The following is a 22,436-nucleotide window of genomic DNA, read 5'->3' on the forward strand; positions in this document are numbered from 1 at the left end:
GCTCCTTTTTATATCACTATATAATGAGTATGTTGGGGGCAGTATCTTGCCTTTAAGCTTTAAGAGAGAACTGCCTGCTGGGCATGGTGGCTCATACCTGTAAGCCCAACACTTTGGGAGGCTGAGGTGGACGGATCACGAGTAGCTGGAGATCAGCCTGGCCAACATGATGAAACCTCGTCTCTACTAAAAAAAATACAAAAATTAACTGCACGTGGTGGCACATGCCTGTAATCCCAGCTACCTGGGAGGCTGAGGCAGGAGAACTGTTTGAATCTCGGAGGCGGAGGTTGCAGTGAGCCAAGATGGTGCCACTGCACTCCAGCCTGAGTGACAGAGCAAGACTCCGTCTCAGAAAAATAAATAAATAAATAAAGAGCGAACTGCCTGAACTTGAGCTGATGATGAGTCTGGCTAAGACCTTGGGACCATATTCCTTGGGAGGATAGTGGGTGTCTTAGATGTTTTAGTAAGAAAGATGTGTATAGATGTTGGGTAGGCAAGTAGCAGAGTCTGTCACAGGACTGAAAAGAGAATACTCACTAGATTTGGAAAATAAGAGCACAGCGATGATCTTAATGAAAGTAATTTAAGTAGAAGTAGTGGGTGGGGATTGCAGAGAAGCCAGCTTTAGGAGCAAATGGAAATTATAGATTTTTTAAGACTTTGCTAATGAAGGGACTATACTGATCATCACTTTCCTGATTGCCCCAAAAGGCTTCTTGGTGGGGATTCATTTCTCTATTTTTATCCCCAGTAATTGTCTATGTTCAACATTTACCCCAAGTTTTGCCTATGTTCTCTCCAGAACAAAGAAAAGATGATTTCTAGAGCCTTTGCATCCTAGAAACCAAGTCTATTGGAATTGACTCCTCAGCAAGGATCATGCTACATATGTTGAAAGATAAAGATCAAGAGCCACATATTTAATAGACCAAGCAAAATCAAGCCACCCCGCTAAGTACCTCTCCATAATTTTTACTAAATTTCTTTTCCTCTTTTGGAGAGAACTAAAGCCAGAAATCTTCATTAGTGACTGAGGAGTAGAGGGGGCAATATAGGAATTATATATGCAATGTTTTTGTACATCTGAAAAGAGACATGGGAGTTACACATAGAACTCCTATGGATGAAGAGGATCTTAAGATGTTATGCACTTCACCTGCCAAATGATACCTAATTCATTCACTAGCAGGCTATAGGAAACAAAGGGATGAAAGAGAAAAGACCAACTTTCTTAAATTTAGGAAAATGCCCTTTTAATTAAGGGATGAGGATGGTTCAGTGCTGTTGGTAATAATTTTGTTGAGATAAGTAAGGCAAAAAAAAAAAAAAAAAAAAGCCTCAACGTGTTCTCTGCGGATAGGACACAGAAACACATAAAGGAGAAAAACAGTGAACCGTAGTTCTTACTGCTCACACTTTTCATCAATGTAAAATGCATCAGCAACAAAAGATACGAAGGAAAAGTAAAAAATACCACTCTTTCCAAAATACTTTGTGACCTGGGTCATCATTTGTGACCTCTAAATCACAGTCACAAATGATCCCTTCCCCACAACAACAAATGCTATCAGTGGAAGAATCTACTGATGTCAGCTCACCAAATTCCACAGAGTAGCCCCAATGATGAGGCATTGACACCTACCGCAAGGTGCTGAGTACATTCTTTGAAAGCCAACTCTGCATACCACATTGCAGAACTGGTATGGGACTTGCTGAAACAGCCTATGGCTCACAGGTTGCCTGTGCAGTTTTTCTTCCATCATTTTCTTCTTTCTTTGAAAGGCAGCCATAAGGACCTCATTGTCTATCTTCTCCACCTAGAACCATAGAAAAGAAAGACTGAAAAAGAGGCTAGAGAACCGCTCTTTAAATTGCCTGTTATACTGCTTCAAAAATAAAGGAGCTTATGTGCATAATACTACTTTGCATGCAATTCGCTTTTCATAGAAAGTTGCAAAAGAGTCTCTCCTCCCTCTAATCCTCTCCTATTTTGATTCGTTCTTCAAAATTCCCTGCCCCTTCTCTAATAAATTCCTTTAACAAAAATTCACTGACCTAGACATAGTCTCTGCCCTCTTAAGCTCATAGTTTAGTGAGATAGAAAAATAGGTAAACAATTATAACACAGGGTGATAAATGCTATTCCACTTCTTTTATTTTGCTCAAAGACGGGCTTCCTGGATCTGGAATCCTTGCTTCTGTGTGTCCTGATGTCATTCCTACCTCCCGATTCCAACTATATCCCTCGTGCCTGCCCTGCCCTGCTCTCTTTTCAGTCTTACTGACCTAGGATTCCAAGTCCATGAGCAGCCAGCTTAGAATCATCAGCAGGTGAGCTTTTCCTTTGGCTACAGAAACAAGTTAATTAACAACAAAATGAGCCAAATCCTCCCCTTTGTTAGGTATACCTTTAGAACCTGCAAACCACATTTTTCAAACTGTTTCTTTTGATCTAGAAGCTCTTGAGTTGGAGGCACAGGACATTTCAGAAATATGATATTTTCTTTCATTTCATCTTGGGTTTTTTGTTGCTGAATAGTCCACTGTCCTAAAAATGAGTAACACAAAAACTTTACTTCAATGCTCTGAGAGAGGAGAAAAGAAATTTAATGAAACAAATTCTAGAAATTTAGAGGAAAGGATTAGCCAGTTTAAATTGTGTGCCTCATGTGTTTAGGACATGCGAGGAGAGCTATAATACTACGAGCGGTCAGGATAAAATAAAGGGGTAATAAATTTGTCTTTGGATGATTTGAATCATGAGGCTAAGGGGATGTGAGTAAAAGGAGCATAATATATACTTGCTTCTCCACAATCAATGCTGTAATGATGAGAAATAATTGTGTTGCTCATAGGAAATGTTTTTATTTCTAGCCCCAATGCCTATCAGCAAAAACAGACAGGCATTAGAAAATATTAAGTAAGGAATGATGGGAAATGACATGACATTTGTAAAACACTTCAAAATTTTCGGTTTCCTTCCTTATTTGATCATTATAGCACCACCACGTAATAATTAACACAATTTTACAAATAAAGAAATTGAAGTTCAAATAAGTAACTTGCCCCATATCACACACCTAGTAAGTAAAGAACTAAGATTACAAACCTGGCTTTCACCAATGCTTTTTGTAAGTGACAAGGCAAAATACTTGGAACATGTATCACTCATATACCACCCAATGAAGAAGAGCAAAATTTGGAGATTAAGAGTCTATGATGTCTTGTTTTTCCTCCCTTCCTCCTTTCTCCTCCTCCCATTTCCCTCCCTCCCTCTCCTTCCTTCCTTACTTCCTTCTTTCCTTCCTTCCTTCCTCCTTCCTTCCTTTTTTTCCTCCCATCCTTGTTTTCAACCTGTTTTTGTCCAAGGGAGCTCCTTACTGGACTAAATATACAGGTGGACAAATGAAAACCAAAAAAGACTTGTTTTCTCTTGGTTTACTTTTAGTTTGACTTAAGACCAAGTATACTAAAATGACCTAATCCCTGGTTCATTATCTAATTGAATGGGCTCAATTTAACCACAAAAAGCAGGTGACGAATTGAGGGGAACTCACTAGAGAGCCAAGTTGTAAATCTGAGAAAGTAGGAGGGACAAAACTCCATTAGCAGAGGAGTTGCAAAGCCCAGAAACTACAACAGAAGACTGTAAATTAACTTTGGGGAGCAATAGCTCATATTTATAAGGTGTAATATTAGAGTTCAGTTTACTTGAGTTCAACAAACATTTGCCAAGCTCCTCCTACATGTCAGGCACTGGGCTGGGCATTGGGGACCCAAAGATCACAAACTTCTGCCGTTGGAAATGCCTACCAGGAAGGATTAAGAGTGGCATAAAAGAGAGGCCATGCCTAACTTTGATTTAAAAAATAAAATTATTGTTCTGATGGATATTTGATATTCCTTATAATGATAACTCATCTCAAAATTATCCATTTTGTTAATTAAGATCTTACTCTGATTAAGACAGGGCAGGTTTGCCTGAACCTCTAAGGCTTCTATGGAATAATATGCTTAGTCCTCAACTACCAAAAGTGCCATCGTGCGGCAGAGCAAGAGACTTATATGACTCAAAATTGTCAATAGCTGGGAGCATTGGCCCACCTTATGATTTCAGTTAATTTAAAGCAATGCCACACACACACACACACACATACACACACTAACAAAATAATGCCACAAGTTTTATAGGAGATCCATGTTTCTTTGTATCCTGTTCCCCTAAGCTGGCACTGGTGTCAGTTTCAATACCTACATTCACTGTTTCAAAAACTAAGCGAAAATCATAATCTTGGTTCTTATGCTTGTGTATTCTTTTTATCCATGTTTTTTTTTTTGCCACTGTGTTTTCTGTGGGATGCAAATACAACATTTATGGCGAACTCTCACTCACTCTAATCATTTATTCCTGCATTATTTTTACAAACACATGGTGAAAATAAGGTGTCCTTTGAAATTTTGCCTCTGAATTTTTGTACCTCTTACTAAATCCATTCTCCACATTATAACCAATGATCTTTCTAAAAACACAAGTCTGATGTTAACTTTGCTTAAAATTCTTTAAGGTTCCCTATTTGTTTCAAGAAACTCTCTGTACTCTTTCACGTGATTTATAAGGTCTTGCATAATCCAGGCCTTGCGACAATCTTATTTCTTGACGTTTTCTTTCTTTGCCTAACTTCTACCTATTACCCAGTTCTCCATTTATGACACCTGTGATAAGCCCTTCCCTGACTTCCCAAGTCTGGGTTAGGTGCCTCTCCGCAGTGCTCCCAGAGCACTTTCGCTCTCCTCTATCATCACTAATCTGTGTGCTCGTCAAGGTCCCCCATTAGACTTTGAGCAGGAACAATGTCTATCTTGTTTATTGCTGTAGTCCTTGCACCTAGCACAATGCTTGGCACGTCATGGGTGCAATATGCATTAGTTGAATGATATCTATATCTATCTCTATCTCTATCTCCCAAGATGGCATTTCTTTTCTCTCTTTCTTTCTTTCTTTCTTTCTTTCTTTCTTTCTTTCTTTCTTTCTTTCTTTCTTTCTTTCTTTTTTGAGACAGAGTTTCGCTTTTGTTGCCCAGGCTGGAGTGCAATGGCTCGATCTTGGTTCACTGCAACCTCCGCCTCCTGGGTTCAAGTGATTCTCCTGCCTCAGCCTCCTGAGTAGCTGGGATTACAAGCATGGGCCACCATGCCTGGCTAATTTTTTTTGTATTTTTAGTAGAGACAGAGTTTCTCCATGTTGGTCAGATTGGTCTTGAACTCCCAACCTCAGGTGATGCGCCCACCTCGGCCTCCCAAAGTGCCGGGATTACAGGCGTGAGCCACCGTGCCCAGCCCCGAGATGGCATTTCAATAGTATAATTTCCCAGTTAGCTCTAGGGCTCTGTTAAAAGGATCTCTCCAGATCCAAATTCCCACATGTATCCTGATGAGTTTAGTCCCGCTGAATGGGAGATACTTGAGTGTACCTCACATTACCAATGTATAACTTCATTGGCAAGAGGGCTCAAGGTAAGTAATTTTAGCGTTCCTAATGCTGTCAGTGACAAATAAATACAATAAAACTTGATAAAAGAAATAAGTTAATCAGATGGAATGTGTCTACACTTGAGTGCTGCATCTGAAGAATTAGAAATGTATACTTTTCCCCATGGCTTGGGCTTGAGTTTTACCACTGCCAAAATTCCATGTAATTGCCTCTTAGACAATCAAGGTTATTACAAGTAAATAAAATTGTGTTTGAGTATGTGTTCACAAATAACCCTGATTGTTAAAAGAGAGCAAAAAAATAGCTCACGAAGGCTTATGATCTAACAAAGAACCAGAATGTTTGATCCCTCCTCTCTCCTTCTGTCTCTTACCCACATCCATACATACACGCTCACACCCAAAAGAAGAAACAATGGGGAGAATTTACTTTCTAATTTGATAGAAAGTTACTCACCTAACAAGCGCCAAAGGCCTCGCTCCTTTTTCCTTGCCATTTCCTCCTGTACTTTACAAAGCATATCTTCAATGTTCATAACCACCTCAATGAGGTCAGCCTGGGCTCCTTCAATCTCTAACTTTGTCCTTCCTGGGCTGATAATTTCTGTGATGGAGACACTTGAAGTTTTCTGAAGCTGAGACAAAATGTCATGTTCCTTTCTCCCAAGGTACAGAATATGATTATTCTCAATGATGTGGTGGTTCTGGAGACTCAGGATTCTTTGGATCCATGCGTGGGCCTCATACATCTCTTCCACGTTGAATCCCATCAGATTGATGGCAGGAGATCTAGCTTCAAGCCCATTTTCTCTTTTCTCCTCTCTGGTTGACTGGGGGACTGAAATGACTATAATAAGCAACCATGGAAGACTAGCAGTTTGTTTTCTTTTTTTTTTTTTTTGAGATGGAATCTCGCTCTGTCTCACAGGCTGGAGTGCAGTGCTGCGATCTCAGCCCACTGCAAGCTCCGCCTCCCGGGTTCACGCCATTCTCCTGCCTCAGCCTCCCGAGTAGCTGGGACTACAGGCGCCCGCCACCACGCCCGGCTAATTTTTTGTATTTTTAGTCGAGACGGGGTTTCACCGTGTTAGCCAGGATGGTCTCAATCTCCTGACCTCGTGATCTGCCTGCCTCGGCCTCCCACAGTGCCAGGATCACAGGCGTGAGCCAACGTGCCCGGCCGACTAGTGGGTTTTAAAACAGTGCAGAACAAAACACCATGGCCAGTGTTTTACCCCTATGATATTGTCACCACTGTCAGCAGTAGCAGCTTCAATTAAGTACCTATCTCTGAAAGCTGCATTGGGTATGAAGGAAATCAACCTGTATCGTTTACAGCCTCCTTGGGAACACAGAGTTTAGCTTGTAATGGATTAGCTTTATCGTCTCTTGCCTCTGCTATGTTGCATTTGGCAGTTCACAGATGAGTTCACCTTGTGATCTCACCCTGGATGTTAACTAAGTATTATTTCCTGCTGAATAGGATTTTCCTTAACCTCTTGCTACTAGTTTTAAAATCAAACATCTCTGAAAGACACAGAGCTTGAAGAGTCAAAATTATTTTTTAAAAAACAAACATGAATCTCTGATTTTAAGAATAATACATGTTTATTATTTAAAAATTGGGAAATTATCGACATATAATGGAAAGAAGAAATACCTGTAATTCCACTACTCAGGATTCCTCACAACCTTATGAGAAAGATACTAGTAGTTGTCCCATCTCACCAACAAGGAAACTGATTCACAGAGTCATTAAGTAACTTGCCCATGGCTATAGGACTAGTTAGTGGTGGCCATGAAGCTAGTAGGTATGGGCATCTGACTCCAGTGCTCCCACATATGCCTCCCAGTGAGTAATCTCTGAATAGCAGTGGAAATTCTCATCTTTCTCCTGAGATCTCAGTTGTGTGGTACAGGAGCTACAAAAGAAGTATAAGGACAGACCTAGAAGTAAGATGGGGAGGATGGCCTTCCTCTGAGTAAAGATAAAAAAGACAAAAGCCAAGGTTTTAGACAACAGTAAGAAGTAACCCAGGTTTTATATTGGAGGCATACTTTTTTTTAAACCCTTGTTCTGTCTAGAAGATTATATTATTTTTTAGGAGAAAATAAAAACAATGCATAGTGATATTGCATTTATCCATTATTATCAAGAGAAACTTCTTTTTCTTCTTCTTCTTCTTCCTCTTCTTCCTTTCTCCTCTCCCTCCCCCTACCCCTTTCTTCTCCTCCTCCTCCTTCTACTACTTCTTTTTTTTTTTTTTTTTTTTTTTAGAGACAGGGTGTCACTATGCTGGTCTTGACCTCCTGGCCTCAAGCAATACACCCACCTTGGCCTCCCAAAGCACTGGGACTACAGGCATGAGTCAGCATGCCTGGCCAATAATCATAATAATAATAATAATAATAATTTTTTTTTTTGAGACGGAGTCTCGCTCTGTTGCCCAGGCTGGAGTGCAGTGGTGCAATCTTGGCTCACTGCAAGCTCCGCCTCCCGGGTTCACACCAGGCTGTCGCCCAGGCTGGAGTGTAGTGGCGCAATCTCGGCTCACTGCAGCCTCCGCCTCCTGGGTTCAGATGATTCTCCTGCTGCAGCCTCCCGAGTAGCTGGGATTACAGGCGCCCACCACCACACCCAGCTAATTTTTGTACTTTTAGTAGAGACGGGGTTTCACCATGTTGGCCAGGCTGGTCTTGAACTCCTGACCTCATGATCTGCTCGCCTTGGCCTCCCAAAGTGCTGGGATTACAGGCGTGAGCCACTGCACCTGGCCAATAATTATTTTTCTAACTTTAGTGTATGTGTTGGCAAAGCGAGCACTATTCTTCTAGATAAGTAAATTGTTCGGATCACTAAAGGATAACTCTTCTAGCACCAAAATACACTGAATTTTAACTCTGAGTTATCTATTTATTTTTTTGAGACCAAGTCTCCCTCTGTTGCCCAAGCTGGAGTGCAGTGGCACAATCTCAGCTCACTGCAACCTCCGCCTCCTGGGTTCAAGCGATTCTCCTGCCTCAGCCTCCTGAGTAGTTGGGATTACAGGCATACGCCACCATGCCTGGCTAATTCTTTTTTGTATTTTTAGTAGAGATAAGGTTTCACCATGTTGGCCAAACTGGTCTCGAACTCCTGACCTCAGGTGATCCACTTGCCTCGGCCTCCCAAAGTGCTGGGATTACAGGCATGAGCCACCGTGCCCGGCTGAATTAAATATTTCTAATGATAACGTACCACCTCTCTGCCTTCCTAAATAGTTTTTTGTTTGTTTGTTTGTTTGTTGTTTTTTTTTTTGAGACAGTTTCCCTCTTGTTGCTCAGGCTGGAGTGCAATGGCGCAATCTTGGCTCACCGCAATCTCCACCTCCCACGTTTAAGCGATTCTCCTGCCTCAGCCTCCCGAGTAGCTGGGATTACAGACATGTGCCACCATGCCCGGCTAATTTTGTATTTTTAGCAGAGATGGGATTTCTCCATGTTAGTCAGGCTGGTCTCGAGCTCCCGACCTCAGGTGATCTGCCTGCCTCAGCCTCCCAAAGTGCTGGGATTACAGGCGTAAGCCACCGTGCCCGGCCCTTCCTAAATAGTTTAACCTTTCCTTGATAATCTGAGATCATCATCATTAATCATTTTGTTTATTTGTCACCCAGGTTGGAGTGCAGTGGCACAATCATGGCTCACTGCAGCCTTGACCTCCCCGGGCTTAGGTGATCCTCCCATCTCAGCCTCCCAAGTAGCTGGGACTATAGGTATGCACCACCCACCTGGCTAATTTTTGTATTTTTTGTAGAGATGGGTTTTAACATGTTGCCCAGGCTGGTCTCGAACTCCTGACCTCAAGTGATCCACCTGCCCTGGCCTCCCAAAGTGCTGCGATTACAGGCTTGAGCCGCCATGTCCCTTAATTAATCATCTCCATGTTAATTATTGTCCTGTGCTATATAATTCTTTTACAGATGTCTGCAAGAATTACTGAATTAAATGGTGACATTTGCCGCCATTATTCAGATTAATGACATACAGACCTTTTTATGTTCCTTTTTTATGTTATCCTCACCTAAAACTCCTCTTATGTACCCACCATGGATTCCCTGTGGTTCCCCAAACATGCACTGGATTTCTTTGCTCCTGTGGGTTTTCTCTACCTTGGATGCCCCACCCTACCCTCTCTGGACATTGGAAATCTTGCCATGCTCAAAGCCCAGCTTAGAACCATCTCATTCATGAAGCCATTCTTGATCTTTTCCAGTCAAAAGGAATCCCTTTCTCCTCTTAGCTAACTGGGGAGTTTGTCTATCTTCCCAGTCATTATTTATTGCCTGGCATTTGTTTAATGCTTTCAATTTATAGAACACTTTTACATACATAATCTATTATCCTCACAATGTCTGTTATTATCATCATTATACAGATAAATAAACAGGATCATAAAAGGCACAGTTCCAGGCCAGAAGTGTTAATGCTCTCCTTCCTTACTTACAGCACTGCCAGGCCACTGAACATTCCATCTCAGTCCACCCAAACTCCACTAAAAGAATGATGTTATATGCCTGTAATCCCAACATTTTGGGAGGCGGAGGCAGGCAGATCACTTGAGCCCAGGAGTTTAAGACCAGTCTGGGCAACATGGCGAAACCCCGTCTCTACCAAAGAAAAAATTAAATAAAATAATAAAATAAATTAGCTGGGTGTGGTGGCATGTGCCTGTAGTCCAAGCTACTTGGGAGACTTAGGTGGGAGGATGGCTTGAGCCTGTGAAGCAGAGGATGCAGTGAGCTGAGATCACGCCACTGCACTCCAACCAGAGTGACAGAGTCAGAACTTGTCTCAAAAAGAAAAGAAAATATGCTCGGCATCAAAATTGACTAGGGAGCATTCAAAATAGATATGCTTGGCCCAGACCCAGAGTCCCTGAATCAGCATCTGTAGAGTTGGGACAAATACATATTTTGGGGGTTTTGCATTTGTTTGTTTTTTAAAGTTTCCATCATGATCCCAGTGATTACTTGGGTTTGAGTAACACTGAGTTAACTCATTTATCTGGCATTACTGAGATGTGTTTTCCATAATTACAATAAGTAACCCTATTTAGATGTTCAGAGCAGAAAGAGTGACTGAATGCCAGTTTATGGAAGCCAGAACTTTTCCTTGGGAAAAAATTATAGATATCTATTTATGAATCAACCACCCACATCTTGGATTATCCACTGCAACTCAACCTTCCTCTGTTCATATCATGAAACTGGACCAAGCAAGAAAAGCATCATGATCAGGGTATAGAGTAGGCAGGTATCCAAGCAGGACCACAATGCAATACGTTTGGCTTATTTATTCTTCTTCTCCCCTCCGTTAGTTCAGATGATCAAGAATAGAATGAGCCAATGGTGGGCGACACTACTTATTGGCCTGTGAATTTCTTACTCACCACTGTAATTGTTCAAACTCAGCATCTTGGACCTCTTTGCCATTTCAGAACTGAAAGCCTACAAGAAGCAAAACAGAGCAGAGAGTCATAAGCAGGGCTGATAGCCATTGTCATCAAAGTCTCCCTCTCTGCACACACAGCACTTGACTTCATCCACTCTGTCAGTCCCATTCCTACTACCACAAATCTAAAGCAGCCTTTAGGAAAGTCCCAGAGAAGAGGACCTCAGTCTATTAGAACACGGAAAGAATAAGCATAGGAAAAATGGAGATGAAATCAAAATCTGGTATAAATAAAGAAGACTATACATTCCAAGACAAAATATAACCATGCATTCATTCAACAGATTTTAATGCCCTGCTTGTGCTAAACTAAAGCTGTGGATATGTCACTGAAGAAGAAAACTATAGGTAACTAATAAAACACAAATTCATTTAAAAAATGGTATACACACCAAACTTGGTCTGTAAATTGAATAATAAAATAATCTGTTTTATATAAGTTAATTCCTATAGAGTGCTTAAAATTGTTCCTGGCTTGTAGTAAACATTAAGTACATGGTAGCTATTGTAATTGTTATTATATGAAAGTCTATAGACAAAGATTTGTGCATATTGCAACACAGATCCATTAACATAATGTCTATTAGAAATAACACATCTCACTTAGCTTTTGGAGCCATGGTATTCACTGTCTTCCTTGTTCAAAGTAGATACAATTGGCAATACAGATGGTCCTGACTTACAATGGTTTGATTTAGGACTTTTAGGCTTTATTGATGGTGCAGAAGTGATATACATTCAGTGGAAACTGTACTTGGAATTTTTAATCTTGAGCTTTTCCCAGGCTGTTGACATGTAGTAAGATGCTCTTTCGTGATGCTGGGCGGCGGCAGCAAGCCAAGCTCTCAGTCAGCCACGTGATCACAAGAGTAAACACTGTATTCAATAAGTTACATGAGATACGCAACACTTTATAAAGTAGGCTTGCGTTAGATGATTTTTCCCAACTATAGGCAAATATAAGTGTTCTGAACATGTTTAAGGTAGGATAGGCTAAGCTATAATGTTTGGTAGGTTAGGTGTATTAAATGCATTTATCTCACTACAACTTATTTAGGAAGAAAATACATGCTTATTAAAAGGCCTATTAGAAGATGTATACATTATGTCTGCACACATACCTCCATGTGGATATAATGTAGTGTTAATGCTGAAAAGAGCCTGAAGGAATGGTCAACATTCACTTTTAATGTAAATTACTGTGTAAAATAATCCTCTTGTTTGAGTTACAAAACTGAAAGATGTATCATTCTCTGTGTTTCTGTTTAATGGTTCAGAACAAGGCTTTGAGGGCAGACAGACACCAAGGTTGATCTTGGTTTGGCCATGTAACTAGCTGTGTGCATATTAACCTCTGGGTTATGTTTTTGGATTTGTAAAATGGAGACGACAACAGTGGCTTCATCAAAAGATTAAGGGGAGAAGGAAATAAGACACCTTCTTAGCACAGTGCCTGACAGACACAATACATGGCACTATATATATATATATATATACACACATATATTTTATATATATATATACATACATACACACATACACACATATACATACACACATATATATACACATACATATACACACACACACACATATATATATACATATTTTTTTTTCTTTTTTTTTTTTGAGATGGCCCTGGCTGGAGTGCAGTGGTGCAATCTCGGGTCACTGCAACCTCCGTCTCCCTGGTTCAAGTGATTCTCCTGCCTCAGCCTCCCAAGGAGCTGGGATTACAGGCACGTACCACCATGCCCTTCTAAGTTTTGTATTTTTAGTAGAGCTGGGGTTTCACCATGTTGGCCAGGCTGGTCTCGAATTCCTGACCTCAGGTGATCCGCCCAGCTCAGCCTCCCAAAGGGCTGGGATTACAGGCATGAGCCACCAAGCCCGGCCCCCTACGGCACTATTTTTATTATTAGTCCCTGGGGGAGCGCTCAGACCCTGGTTGATCTTTCCATTTTTCTTAAACTGTCATGCACATTTTTGTTTGTATGTTGGAGAGAATGAACCTTCTTTTCTAGATGTGGTTAATTCCTCTTGTATGAAAATGGTGCTTCATAAAGTTCAGGGGCTGGGCACGGTGGCTCACGTCTGTAATCCCAGAATTTTGGGAGGCTGAGGTGGGAGGATTACTTGAGTCCAGGAGTTTGAGATTGGCCTGGGCAACATAGTGAGACCCCACTTCCACAAAAAATAAAAGTATTAGCCAGGCATGGTGGCGCATGCCTGTAGGTCCAACTACTCAGGAGGCTGAGATGGGAGGATTGCTTGAGCCTGGGAGGTTGAGGCTTCAGGGAGTTATGATCACACCACTGCACTCCAGCCCAGGCAACAGAGCGACATCCAGTCTCAAAAAAAAGGAAATTAAAAAAAGAAATAGTTCAGGGAGGTGATCAGGGCACCTATCTGGGCTTAGAGATAATCCTCTGCATGGGAAACTGATGAACTTCATCTGAAGGACAGGATTATTCATTTTATCAGAAGGTGAGCTACTTCCTTGGGTCATGCACCACCATCTCACCAGTTAGCTGTGGGTGAGGCGCAGTGGGATACTGGAGCTGGCATACAATGACTCAAGACAGCTTGCTGTGACCATCTCTTCTAAATCTGTTTTCAGTGATGTCATATCAACAGCTTGAAAGCAGCCACAGAAATCAGCAAATGCTACAAATCTCCCCGTGTTTAATTGGGCAGCAGAAGGAATAAGAACTTTCATACTTGCTCCAAGAAAGAGCAAGCTGGAACAAGTATAAATTCATTTCCGTATAGGCAGAGATAAAATGGCAACCATGCACATAGAGCAGGCCAAGAGGTGGGAATATGAGCAGTCAGAGAACTAATGTTTGCAGCCACTCTCTGCAAGGCAAACCTTGCAAGGCCCTCTATATCCAAAATCCAGACACGTGCCGAGAAGTCTCACTAAAACTCGGATGTTGCTGTTGGCAGAATCAGAAACCTATATCTTGAAAACCTATTTTAGGTTGCTGTATCTTATTTCCTTTCCTTTTTATTCTTCCATAACATCATTAAAGTCTTTCTCGAAAATGCCAGCTAAGTGAGAATAAAGCAGAGATGGTCGGTACTTTAAAGGCAGAACAGCACTGCAATATATACCAATTATGCTGAAAATATCACAGTTTATTCACATGCGAGGAACTCAGCTTCATCTGTCCACCTAAACAAAAAGCTGAGATGAAGTGTACTCAGACACATAAGACAAGCTCCCCTCCAACACATGGAGCCCAAATGTGTTAGACCACGGCTGATTTCCTTCCGAGGTCACCTACAGATGAGCTAAAAAAGAATGGGTTGAATTTGAGGGCAGTACTGGAGACATGGCAAAACTAGCCAGGCATACCACTGCTGTTAAAGAAATTGGAAAGAAAAGATAAACAATTCACTGAATTTAGTAACAATTCAGCACTCAGTGAACTACAGCTCATTACAGTTGATGTAACAGCTAACCTTCTACTCTGTGCTAGGTACTATTCTAAGTGTTTTACAGGTATTAACTCATTTTTTTTTTTTTTTTTGAGACGGAGTTTCACTCTTGTTGCCCAAGCCCGGGTGCAATGGTGCAATCTCAGCTGACTCCAACCTCCGCCTCCTGGGTTCAAGTGATTCTCCTGCCTCAGCCTCCCGAGTAGCTGGGATTACAGGTGTGTGCCACCACGCCTGGCTAATTTTTTGTATTTTTAGTAGAAACGGGGTTTCATCATGTTCGCTAGACTGGTCTCAAACTCCTGACCTCAGATGATCCGCCTGCCTCAGCCTCCCAAAGTGCTGGGATTACAGGCGTGAGCCACCTCACCCACCTGTATTAACTCATTTCATCTTCACAACAGCTCCGTAAGATGGTAATCAGTATCCCTCTTCTAAGGATGAGGAAACTGAGGCACAGATAAGTAAACTAACTTGCCCAAGGTTATATAGCCAGCGAGAGGCAAAGCTGAGACTGATGGGGATTTTAGAGGGAAAACTGATTGAGGAGGAGAAGACAGGCCAGGCATATTGGCTCACACCTATTATCCCAGAGCTTTGGGAGGCTGAGATGGGAAGATCACTTGAGCCCAGGAGCTCAAGACCAGATTGGGCAACATAGTAAGACTGCTTTTCTACAAAAAATTTAAAAATTAGCCAGGCATGGTAGCAAGTGCCTGTAGTGCCTGCTACTCAAGAGGCTGGAGTGGGAGGATCATTTGAGCCCAGGAGTTCAAGACTGCAGTGAGCTATGATTGTGCCACTGCACTCCAGCCTGGGCAACAGAGCAAGACCACATCTGTTTAAAAAAAAAAAAAAAAGAGAGAGAGAGAAGACAAAGAATTTGCCTTAAATACACTGGATTTGAGATGACGGTCAGAGATCCAAGTGGAAATGGGAGAGGATTGGCTAAGAAGACAGGACTTCACAGAAGTTGCAAGAACAGTTGTGTTCTTGAAGGGAGAGAGATGAGAGAGGGGCAAGGACCCCACACTGAAACTAGAGGGTTGCTTACCTTTAAGGAGCAGAGGGAAGAATAAGTTCCATTAAAAGAAAAGACTGAAGCTAGGTAGTGGGTAAACATGGCTTCTTTGTGTTTTGTTTTGTTTTGTTTTGTTTTGTTTTGTTTTGTTTTGTTTTTGAGATGGAGTTTCACTCTTGTTGCTCAGGCTGGAGTACAATGGCGTGATCTCGGCTCACCACAACCTCCGCCTCCCAGGTTCAAGCTATTCTCTTGCCTCAGCCTCCCTAGTAGCTGGGATTAAAGGCATGTGCCACCACGCCCAGCTGATTTTGTATTTTTAGTAGAGACAGGGTTTCTCCATGTTGGTCAGGTTGGTCTAGAACTCCCGACCTCAGGTGATCCGCCTGCCTCGGCCTCCCAGAGTGCTGGGATTACAGGTGTGAGCCACCGTGTCTTGCCAAACATGGCTTCTATAATGACATGTTTTACTAGGTCAGAGGTGGACAATCTGTAAAAATTAAACTTCACCAAGTTAGAACACCACCACACTGTACAGCACCTAGCCCTGCATCCCCTGCATCTTACATTGTAGATACTAAACAGATGTTGCTGAATGAATGAACAAATGAATGAACTGTAGGACATTTCTAAGATATTAACTTACCTTATATGTCTCCAAATCTGTTGGAAAGATCACAAATTTTACAGTTAACTGGTGTTTTACATGGTCTTTGGCAAATGTTAAAACTTCTTCAAACAAAATCTCTGCTGCTGTTTCCTTCTTTATTTCCATGTTTCCAGTCCCAAGGGCAGGAAAGGAAATGGAAGTTATATTTTGCTCAATGCATTTTTCCAAACACTCCTTCATTGCATGTTTTAATATCTGCAGGAAAACACAAATTTAAGATCAGCATTTGAGTCAAGAACAAGACTCCACTTACCCCTTGATCCTGCCCATATTTTACAATGTCCACCTTCACTCTCCCTCAGGGTTCGTGTCCCTGCCTCCTCAGATGACAGGAAAGGTCCCACTCCAGAGGGAACCCATTATGGAATAAGGTTAGATGGTGAGAAACTGAAGCAATAGAGTGGCCATCTTGTGCTATTCAGGACATGTGGGCACTAGAATTTCTCCCAGTTTATATAGTCTTACCCATCCCCCCAGGTCAGAGAGCCAACCATCTGTTTACCCCATTCACCTGCCCCTTCCAGGTCAACGTCAAGAGCTCTTGAATTTTCATAAAGGAGATCGAGATTAAAATAAGAAAGCAGCACTTATTCAACGTCATTAAGATCTATCATGTAATTTCTCTTGGAGAAATGCTAATATTTTTGGCAGATTTAAATTTCTACCAACTGTTAAAATCAAAGTAATACAGGAATGTTGCCCATGGAAGGACTTTGGAAAACTGAGGGATAGAGGGAGACTAGAGGACCAGTTTGGGATTAGAGAGCTCTCAAGAAGGGACCAGAAATGGTGAAGAAGAAAGACAGACAAAGGCAGAGAAGGGGATTAAGTTTCCCTCTTTTCACCATCTGAGTGGGTTCCTCCTATTCTTTAATGCTTTTATTTTATTTTATTTTATTTTATATTTTATTTTTTGAGACAGAGTCTCACTCTGTCATCCAGGCTAGAGAGCAGTGGCGCGATCTCGGCTCACTGCAACCTCTGCCTCCTGAGTTCATTAATGCTTGTGCCTCAGTGGAGAGTGGGCTAGACAGCCAGGCTCCACTGCAGGCACGGGTGGGAAGAGACCTCAGGTAATAGATTTGATTGGAATGATGCTGGAGGGGGAACCCCAGCTGCTCCAGGAATATAACACGTGGAGGGACATGAAAGGCTGAATCCCTTGCCTACTTAGGAAAAGGCCAACGAGGTCACTGGGTATGTTGGGGGGAACCAGTGTTCAGACTGAGGGAATACTAGTTTCAGTGTCTATCTGCAGTATGCCTACTTAAAATTTAGACATGGGTTAGGTAACATTTTAAACTTCTTTGTTGTTTTGTTTGTTTTTTGAGACAGTCTCTGTCACCCAGGCTAGAGTGCAGCAGTGTGATCACAGCTCACTGCAGCCTCAATCTCCTGGGCTCAAGTGATCCTCCTACCTCAGCCTCCCGAGTAGCTGGGACTACAGGTGTGCACCACCACACCTGGCTAATTTTTCTTTTCTTTTTGGTAGAGATGGGGGTCTTGCTATGTTGCTTAGGCTGGTCTCAGACTCCTGGGCTCAAGTGATCCTCCCAGCTTGGCCTCCCAAAGCACTGGACTCACAGGCATGAGCCACTGCGACAGACCTAAATCAAACTTCTTAAGATAACTTATGGCAACTGTACCTGTTCAGTATTTCTGGTACTCGCAGGTGTGCTAAAAATTGAGAACTATACCACTTGACAAAATATTTCATGAATGTAATGAAATGATGGAAATTTGTTTAGAAAAAAAAGACTGTATACACTATGGAGCTAAATAAAGCCACATTTATTTTAAACTTACCTGAGGTTTAGGAAATTCTGAATGCCACAGTACATGGTATATATATTTACAGAACAAGTTAAATCCTTTTGTGACCAGTACCAACTGGGACCGTTGAAACTGTTTAGCCTTTGTGGCAAGAAATTCCGATTTCATTTCAACTCCTGCTTGTTGTAGAATTGACTTTGCCACAGGTCCAACTGTAATATCATGTGGGTTTACAGAATTAACAATTACATCTGCCTGAAAAGGGAAGAAAGGGTAGGATTCATTGTTAAATTCCTTCTTCTTAAATGACTAATTTAAATCTTTACTTCCCTGAAGAGCTTTGAAAAATACTCTTTGAAGATCCTAAATTCTAAATTTAGTTTCTAATAATGAATAGAAACTCGTATTTCCAAAGAGTGATTATTTGATTGCCATGAATGAAGCTGAATTACATAATTCAGAAATTATGTAAATGTACGGATGATATAATTTTCATTGCAAACATCTGTTTGCCCCTTGCTGGATTACCTTACCAGATGGCTAGATTCTGAGTATTCCCTGTGATTTGTTTTAAGCTCTGTCGATAAATGGTTTCATCTCTGCCCGACCACCATGACTTTTTGCTATTTCGTCGTGGGTTTTTGTTTTGTCTCGTTTTAAATAGGAAATAAAATTTCTTGGAGAATTTCCACCTCCTAATGTTTTTATGGTTTAAGGTATAAGAAACTTAACATGGTTAAAGAAACTCCAAATGGGACAAAAAGGTCTTCAATGAAAAGTAGGTCCCCTTCTTGGTCAGGTTCCCAGACCCCCAACTCACCCACCCATCTTATGTGCAACCAAGTTCTTCATCTCTCTCTTCAGAAAGAGACTGTACATATACATGAGCTGTACTTTAGATAACATCATCTCCTAGTTAACCCTCAGAGCTGTGCTAAAAATGATAGTGTCCTTCCTTCCCCCATGCCCAGATTCCCCTAATCATTCTATTGACTTTGGCTCCCTTTCAGGGTAACTCAGGTATTTCTTCACTGAGGTTAATGAATGCTTCATTTTGAAAGCACAATTAGAATTTGCAATTTGGGGGCACCGACACCCTTTAAAAATTGTAATGTTCCTAATGTTGCTGGCAATAAATATACCTTAAAAAATTCAGTTAAAGGGATAAGTTACTCAACTAGGATGCTTCCATTTTAGTTTTAAATTTGTGTGTTAATGACTTCTCAAATATTTCATTTCATGAACTCCCCTCAGTCTTCTCTCTAATTGTCTTATAGGCAATAAGTGTTATTGGTTTGTTTGTTTTACCAGTGTCTAAGACTATTTGATTGTGGTCACGAGAGTCTTAAGTGTGACATCACTGATCCAGAAGAAAAAAAAGAATATAGCCTTATATTCATTCTCACCCTCTGTTGTGGTGCCTTCTCCCTCCTGCCCCCTCCACTTATTTATCTTTAATTTGCTGAACCCTTAGATGCATGCCCAGACCAGGCCTTGAGGCTATAGGGATGAATAAGCCAAGATCTCCATCTTTAAGGTGCTCTCCGTCTAGCAGGGGAGCTGCACTGACTCAGAAATACCTAGGTTCACCGCTGCCCTGACTCCTTCCCCTTCCCTGCCAGCATCCTCACCTTTGTGCCCAGTGACCCCCAGCTAAATGCTTAGTTGCACCTTGCATTCTCCACAGCCCCTGGCAGAGTTATATTCTGTGTATAAACACACAGACTATGACTTAGAGCTCCACCTGTGTCTCCTGACTGTAGTCAAGCCCATTATTTTCTGTCAATTCCTCTGCATCTCTCTGATCAAGTCACTCTGACCACCCAGAAAGCTTCCCCTCCTGCCAATCATACCCATCGAAACTTGAGATCACATTCAAAACTCATACCTTCTGAAGCAATCTTTCTTGGTCCACTATACTCCACTCTTGTCACAAATTTACATACTCTTAAGTATTATTTTTGTTTACTATTGATAGGTTGCTTCAGAAATGTTGAGATGGTTTTTCTCCCCAGAGAGATTTTTCAAATAAAGAATATTTTTATAATAAAGAATATAATTGATTTTAGGTTCCTTGGGATCAAAGATTGTTCTAATTCCTCCGGGTGCCTAAGATAATAGCAACAGCCATAATAATGATAAACACTTATTATGTGCCAAGCACTACTCTAAGCATTTTATGTATATTGATCCCAGCTCTAAGATATAAATGCTATTATTATCCTCATTGTACAAATGAGGAAACTGAAGAACAAAAGATAAAGTAACTTGCTTTGGGTTACCCAGTTAATAAATAGCAAAGCTGGTATTCAAATCCAGATGGCCTGGCACTGAATGCTATATTATTATTATTATTTTTAGAGTCAAAGTCAAAGTCTTGCTCTGTTGCCCTGGCAGGAATCACTGCAGCCTTGAACTCATCGGCTCAAGTGCGCCTCCTGCCTTAGTCTCCCAAAGTAGTTGGGACTACAGATGTGCATCACCATGCCCTGATAATTTTTTTTTTTTTTTTTGAGACAGGGTCTTGCTATGTTCCTCAGGCTGGTCTTGAACACCTGGGCTCAAGTGATCCTCCTGTCTCGACCTCCCAAAGTGCTGGGATTATAGGCATGAGCCACCATGACCAGCCTATTTAAAAAAAAACTTAAATTAAAATTTTTTAAAGAGATGGGGTCTGGGTATGTTGCCTAGGCTGGCCTCCAACTTCTGGGCTCAAATGGTCCTCCAACCTCAGGCTCTCAAGTAGCTGGGTTACAGGCATGTACCACTGCATCTGGCTCATATTCTTAATCCAAACAAGATGGTTTCTACATAGTGTTGCATAGTGTACGCTCAAAAATTATTTAATTTTCAGGGATCACCTGTGCCAGTGCAAGAGAATAGAAACAAAGACTTACCGTCTGCCATTCAATGTGGCCCTGGACAATCTGGAGGGTCAGGTTGTTCATGACCATTGCATTGAAAGAAGGGGTGGTTTCTTGTCCCAGCTCACTCTTCCCTAGGATGAATTCTGAAGCAGCTTTAAAGGCAGCAACAGTAGGGTCCTCATTGCTCACCAGGTGAATTTCTTTCAAATTACTCATCATTGGCTTCCCTTGCAAACTAACCCGGATAGTCTCTACAATAGTCTTTGTACACAAATTCAGAGGGAACTGAAAAATCCCAGAGCTCAAGGCTGGAATTGCTACTGTCTCAATGTGAGTATTTTTATAGATGACATAATTCAGAATACTTACAATGGCCCTCTGCAGCTTTCCAGTACATCCCTGTTTATCCCATTCCATCCACCGAGGCCCAACAGCATGGATGATCTGTTTGCAGGGAAGCCTCCCTGCTCCCGTGACAGCTATCTCACCAGCTGATACTTTACCATATCTGGCAACAAACTGTTTGCTCTCTTCTTGGATTTCAAATCCACCAGCTTTTACCAGGGCCAGGGCCAGGCCTCCCCCATGCAGAAGATCTTCATTGGCTGCATTCACCACAGCATCAACAGCATGTGTGGTGAGGTCATCTTTCCAGACTGATAACTCTATCCTAGGAGTCAGCATTTTTCTGAACACTTGCAGAGATTTGCTGTTGCCTTCCTGAACTGGAGAGACCAGGGTAGAGATACAGCCAAACTTATTCTGGAGGACTTCACACAGCTGACGCTCATTATTTTTAAAAATTTTGAAGTCATTGTGGTTAATGGGAATTTGCCAACTATAGTTTTCTCCAAGAGCACCAGTCTCTGGAAAAGAAGAGAAGATTAAAAAAAAAAAAAAAAAAAAAAGCACGGTTTGAAAGGTTGTAATCCCACTTCATACCAGGAGACTGTGTTTCCTATGTGCAAAAGAGAGATGAACTTCATGTAGTGCTCTTCATGATTCTTCTTCTCAACTACACATATAATTAGACCAAGGACATCTAAGAGTTTTCAACGGTAGGTCACCCATAAAGTGCATAGTCTTGTGCCTGGCATATATTAAGTACTCCATAAGTGGTAGTTACTATGATGCAGTGATGATGGTAGGAAAACCATGTATATGGGGGCTTGTGAATTTTTAAAAATATATATAAAAGTGGCGAGCTTAGAAAGACCAATGCTTAGGGCACAGGTATTGGAAGGGACTTAATTATGAGCCAAAATAGGTGGAGGTTTTATAACTTTTTTGCTTTTGTCAGCATCTAAGTTTGTGTTTTCTTAAGAGCAGACCCTGAGACAAAGATTTGAATGTAAGTAGTTTATTTGGGAGGTGATCCTAGGAAATACTAGGGCCTTGGGGTGGGGAGGGCAGGGTGGGAAAGTAAGACAAATGAACAAAGCACGTGTAACTAGGCAGATGGAACTTAACTCTACTGGGAAACAGTGTAGATCTTGTGCCTCAGGGTTATACCACTGGAGGGGTAGTAACCACAGGAGCTGGGATATTTATCCAACTTCTTTTTCTTTTGAGACAGGGTCTCACTGTGTTGCTCAGGCTGCAGTGTAGTGATGCAGTCTTGGCTCACTGCAACCTCTGCCTCCTATGCTCAAGCCATCCTCCCACCTCAGCCTCC

The 22,436-nt window shown here is 41.6% G+C and overlaps 2 protein-coding genes across 7 annotated transcripts in view; one reads left to right on the forward strand and one right to left on the reverse strand.

Annotated features, from left to right (window-relative positions):
- Positions 1–22,436, forward strand: part of LOC134809492 (uncharacterized) — a 45,861-nt gene that overhangs the window by 20,059 nt on the left and 3,366 nt on the right. The window lies entirely within an intron of this gene.
- The window catches only part of PARP9 (poly(ADP-ribose) polymerase family member 9), a 36,706-nt gene that overhangs the window by 6,598 nt on the left and 7,672 nt on the right, over positions 1–22,436 (reverse strand). For 4 of the 6 annotated variants that reach the window (XM_001167453.7, XM_001167332.7, XM_001167425.6 and 1 more), the window contains exons 4-10: positions 20,792–21,627; positions 17,928–18,149; positions 16,098–16,316; positions 10,925–10,982; positions 5,954–6,334; positions 2,415–2,554; positions 1,649–1,823 (exon numbers count right to left, since the gene is read on the reverse strand). In XM_001167453.7, the coding sequence (XP_001167453.2) occupies positions 1,649–1,823; positions 2,415–2,554; positions 5,954–6,334; positions 10,925–10,982; positions 16,098–16,316; positions 17,928–18,149; positions 20,792–21,627 (2,031 nt within the window). Of the gene's footprint in view, positions 1–1,648; positions 1,824–2,292; positions 2,555–5,953; positions 6,335–10,924; positions 10,983–16,097; positions 16,317–17,927; positions 18,150–20,791; positions 21,628–22,436 lie in introns of all 6 variants that reach the window. The other 2 variants (XR_010155318.1, XR_010155317.1) reach the window with 1 other exon arrangement.

Source organism: Pan troglodytes, chromosome 2 (genome assembly GCF_028858775.2).
Source record: "Pan troglodytes isolate AG18354 chromosome 2, NHGRI_mPanTro3-v2.0_pri, whole genome shotgun sequence".
Lineage (NCBI taxonomy): Eukaryota > Metazoa > Chordata > Mammalia > Primates > Hominidae > Pan > Pan troglodytes.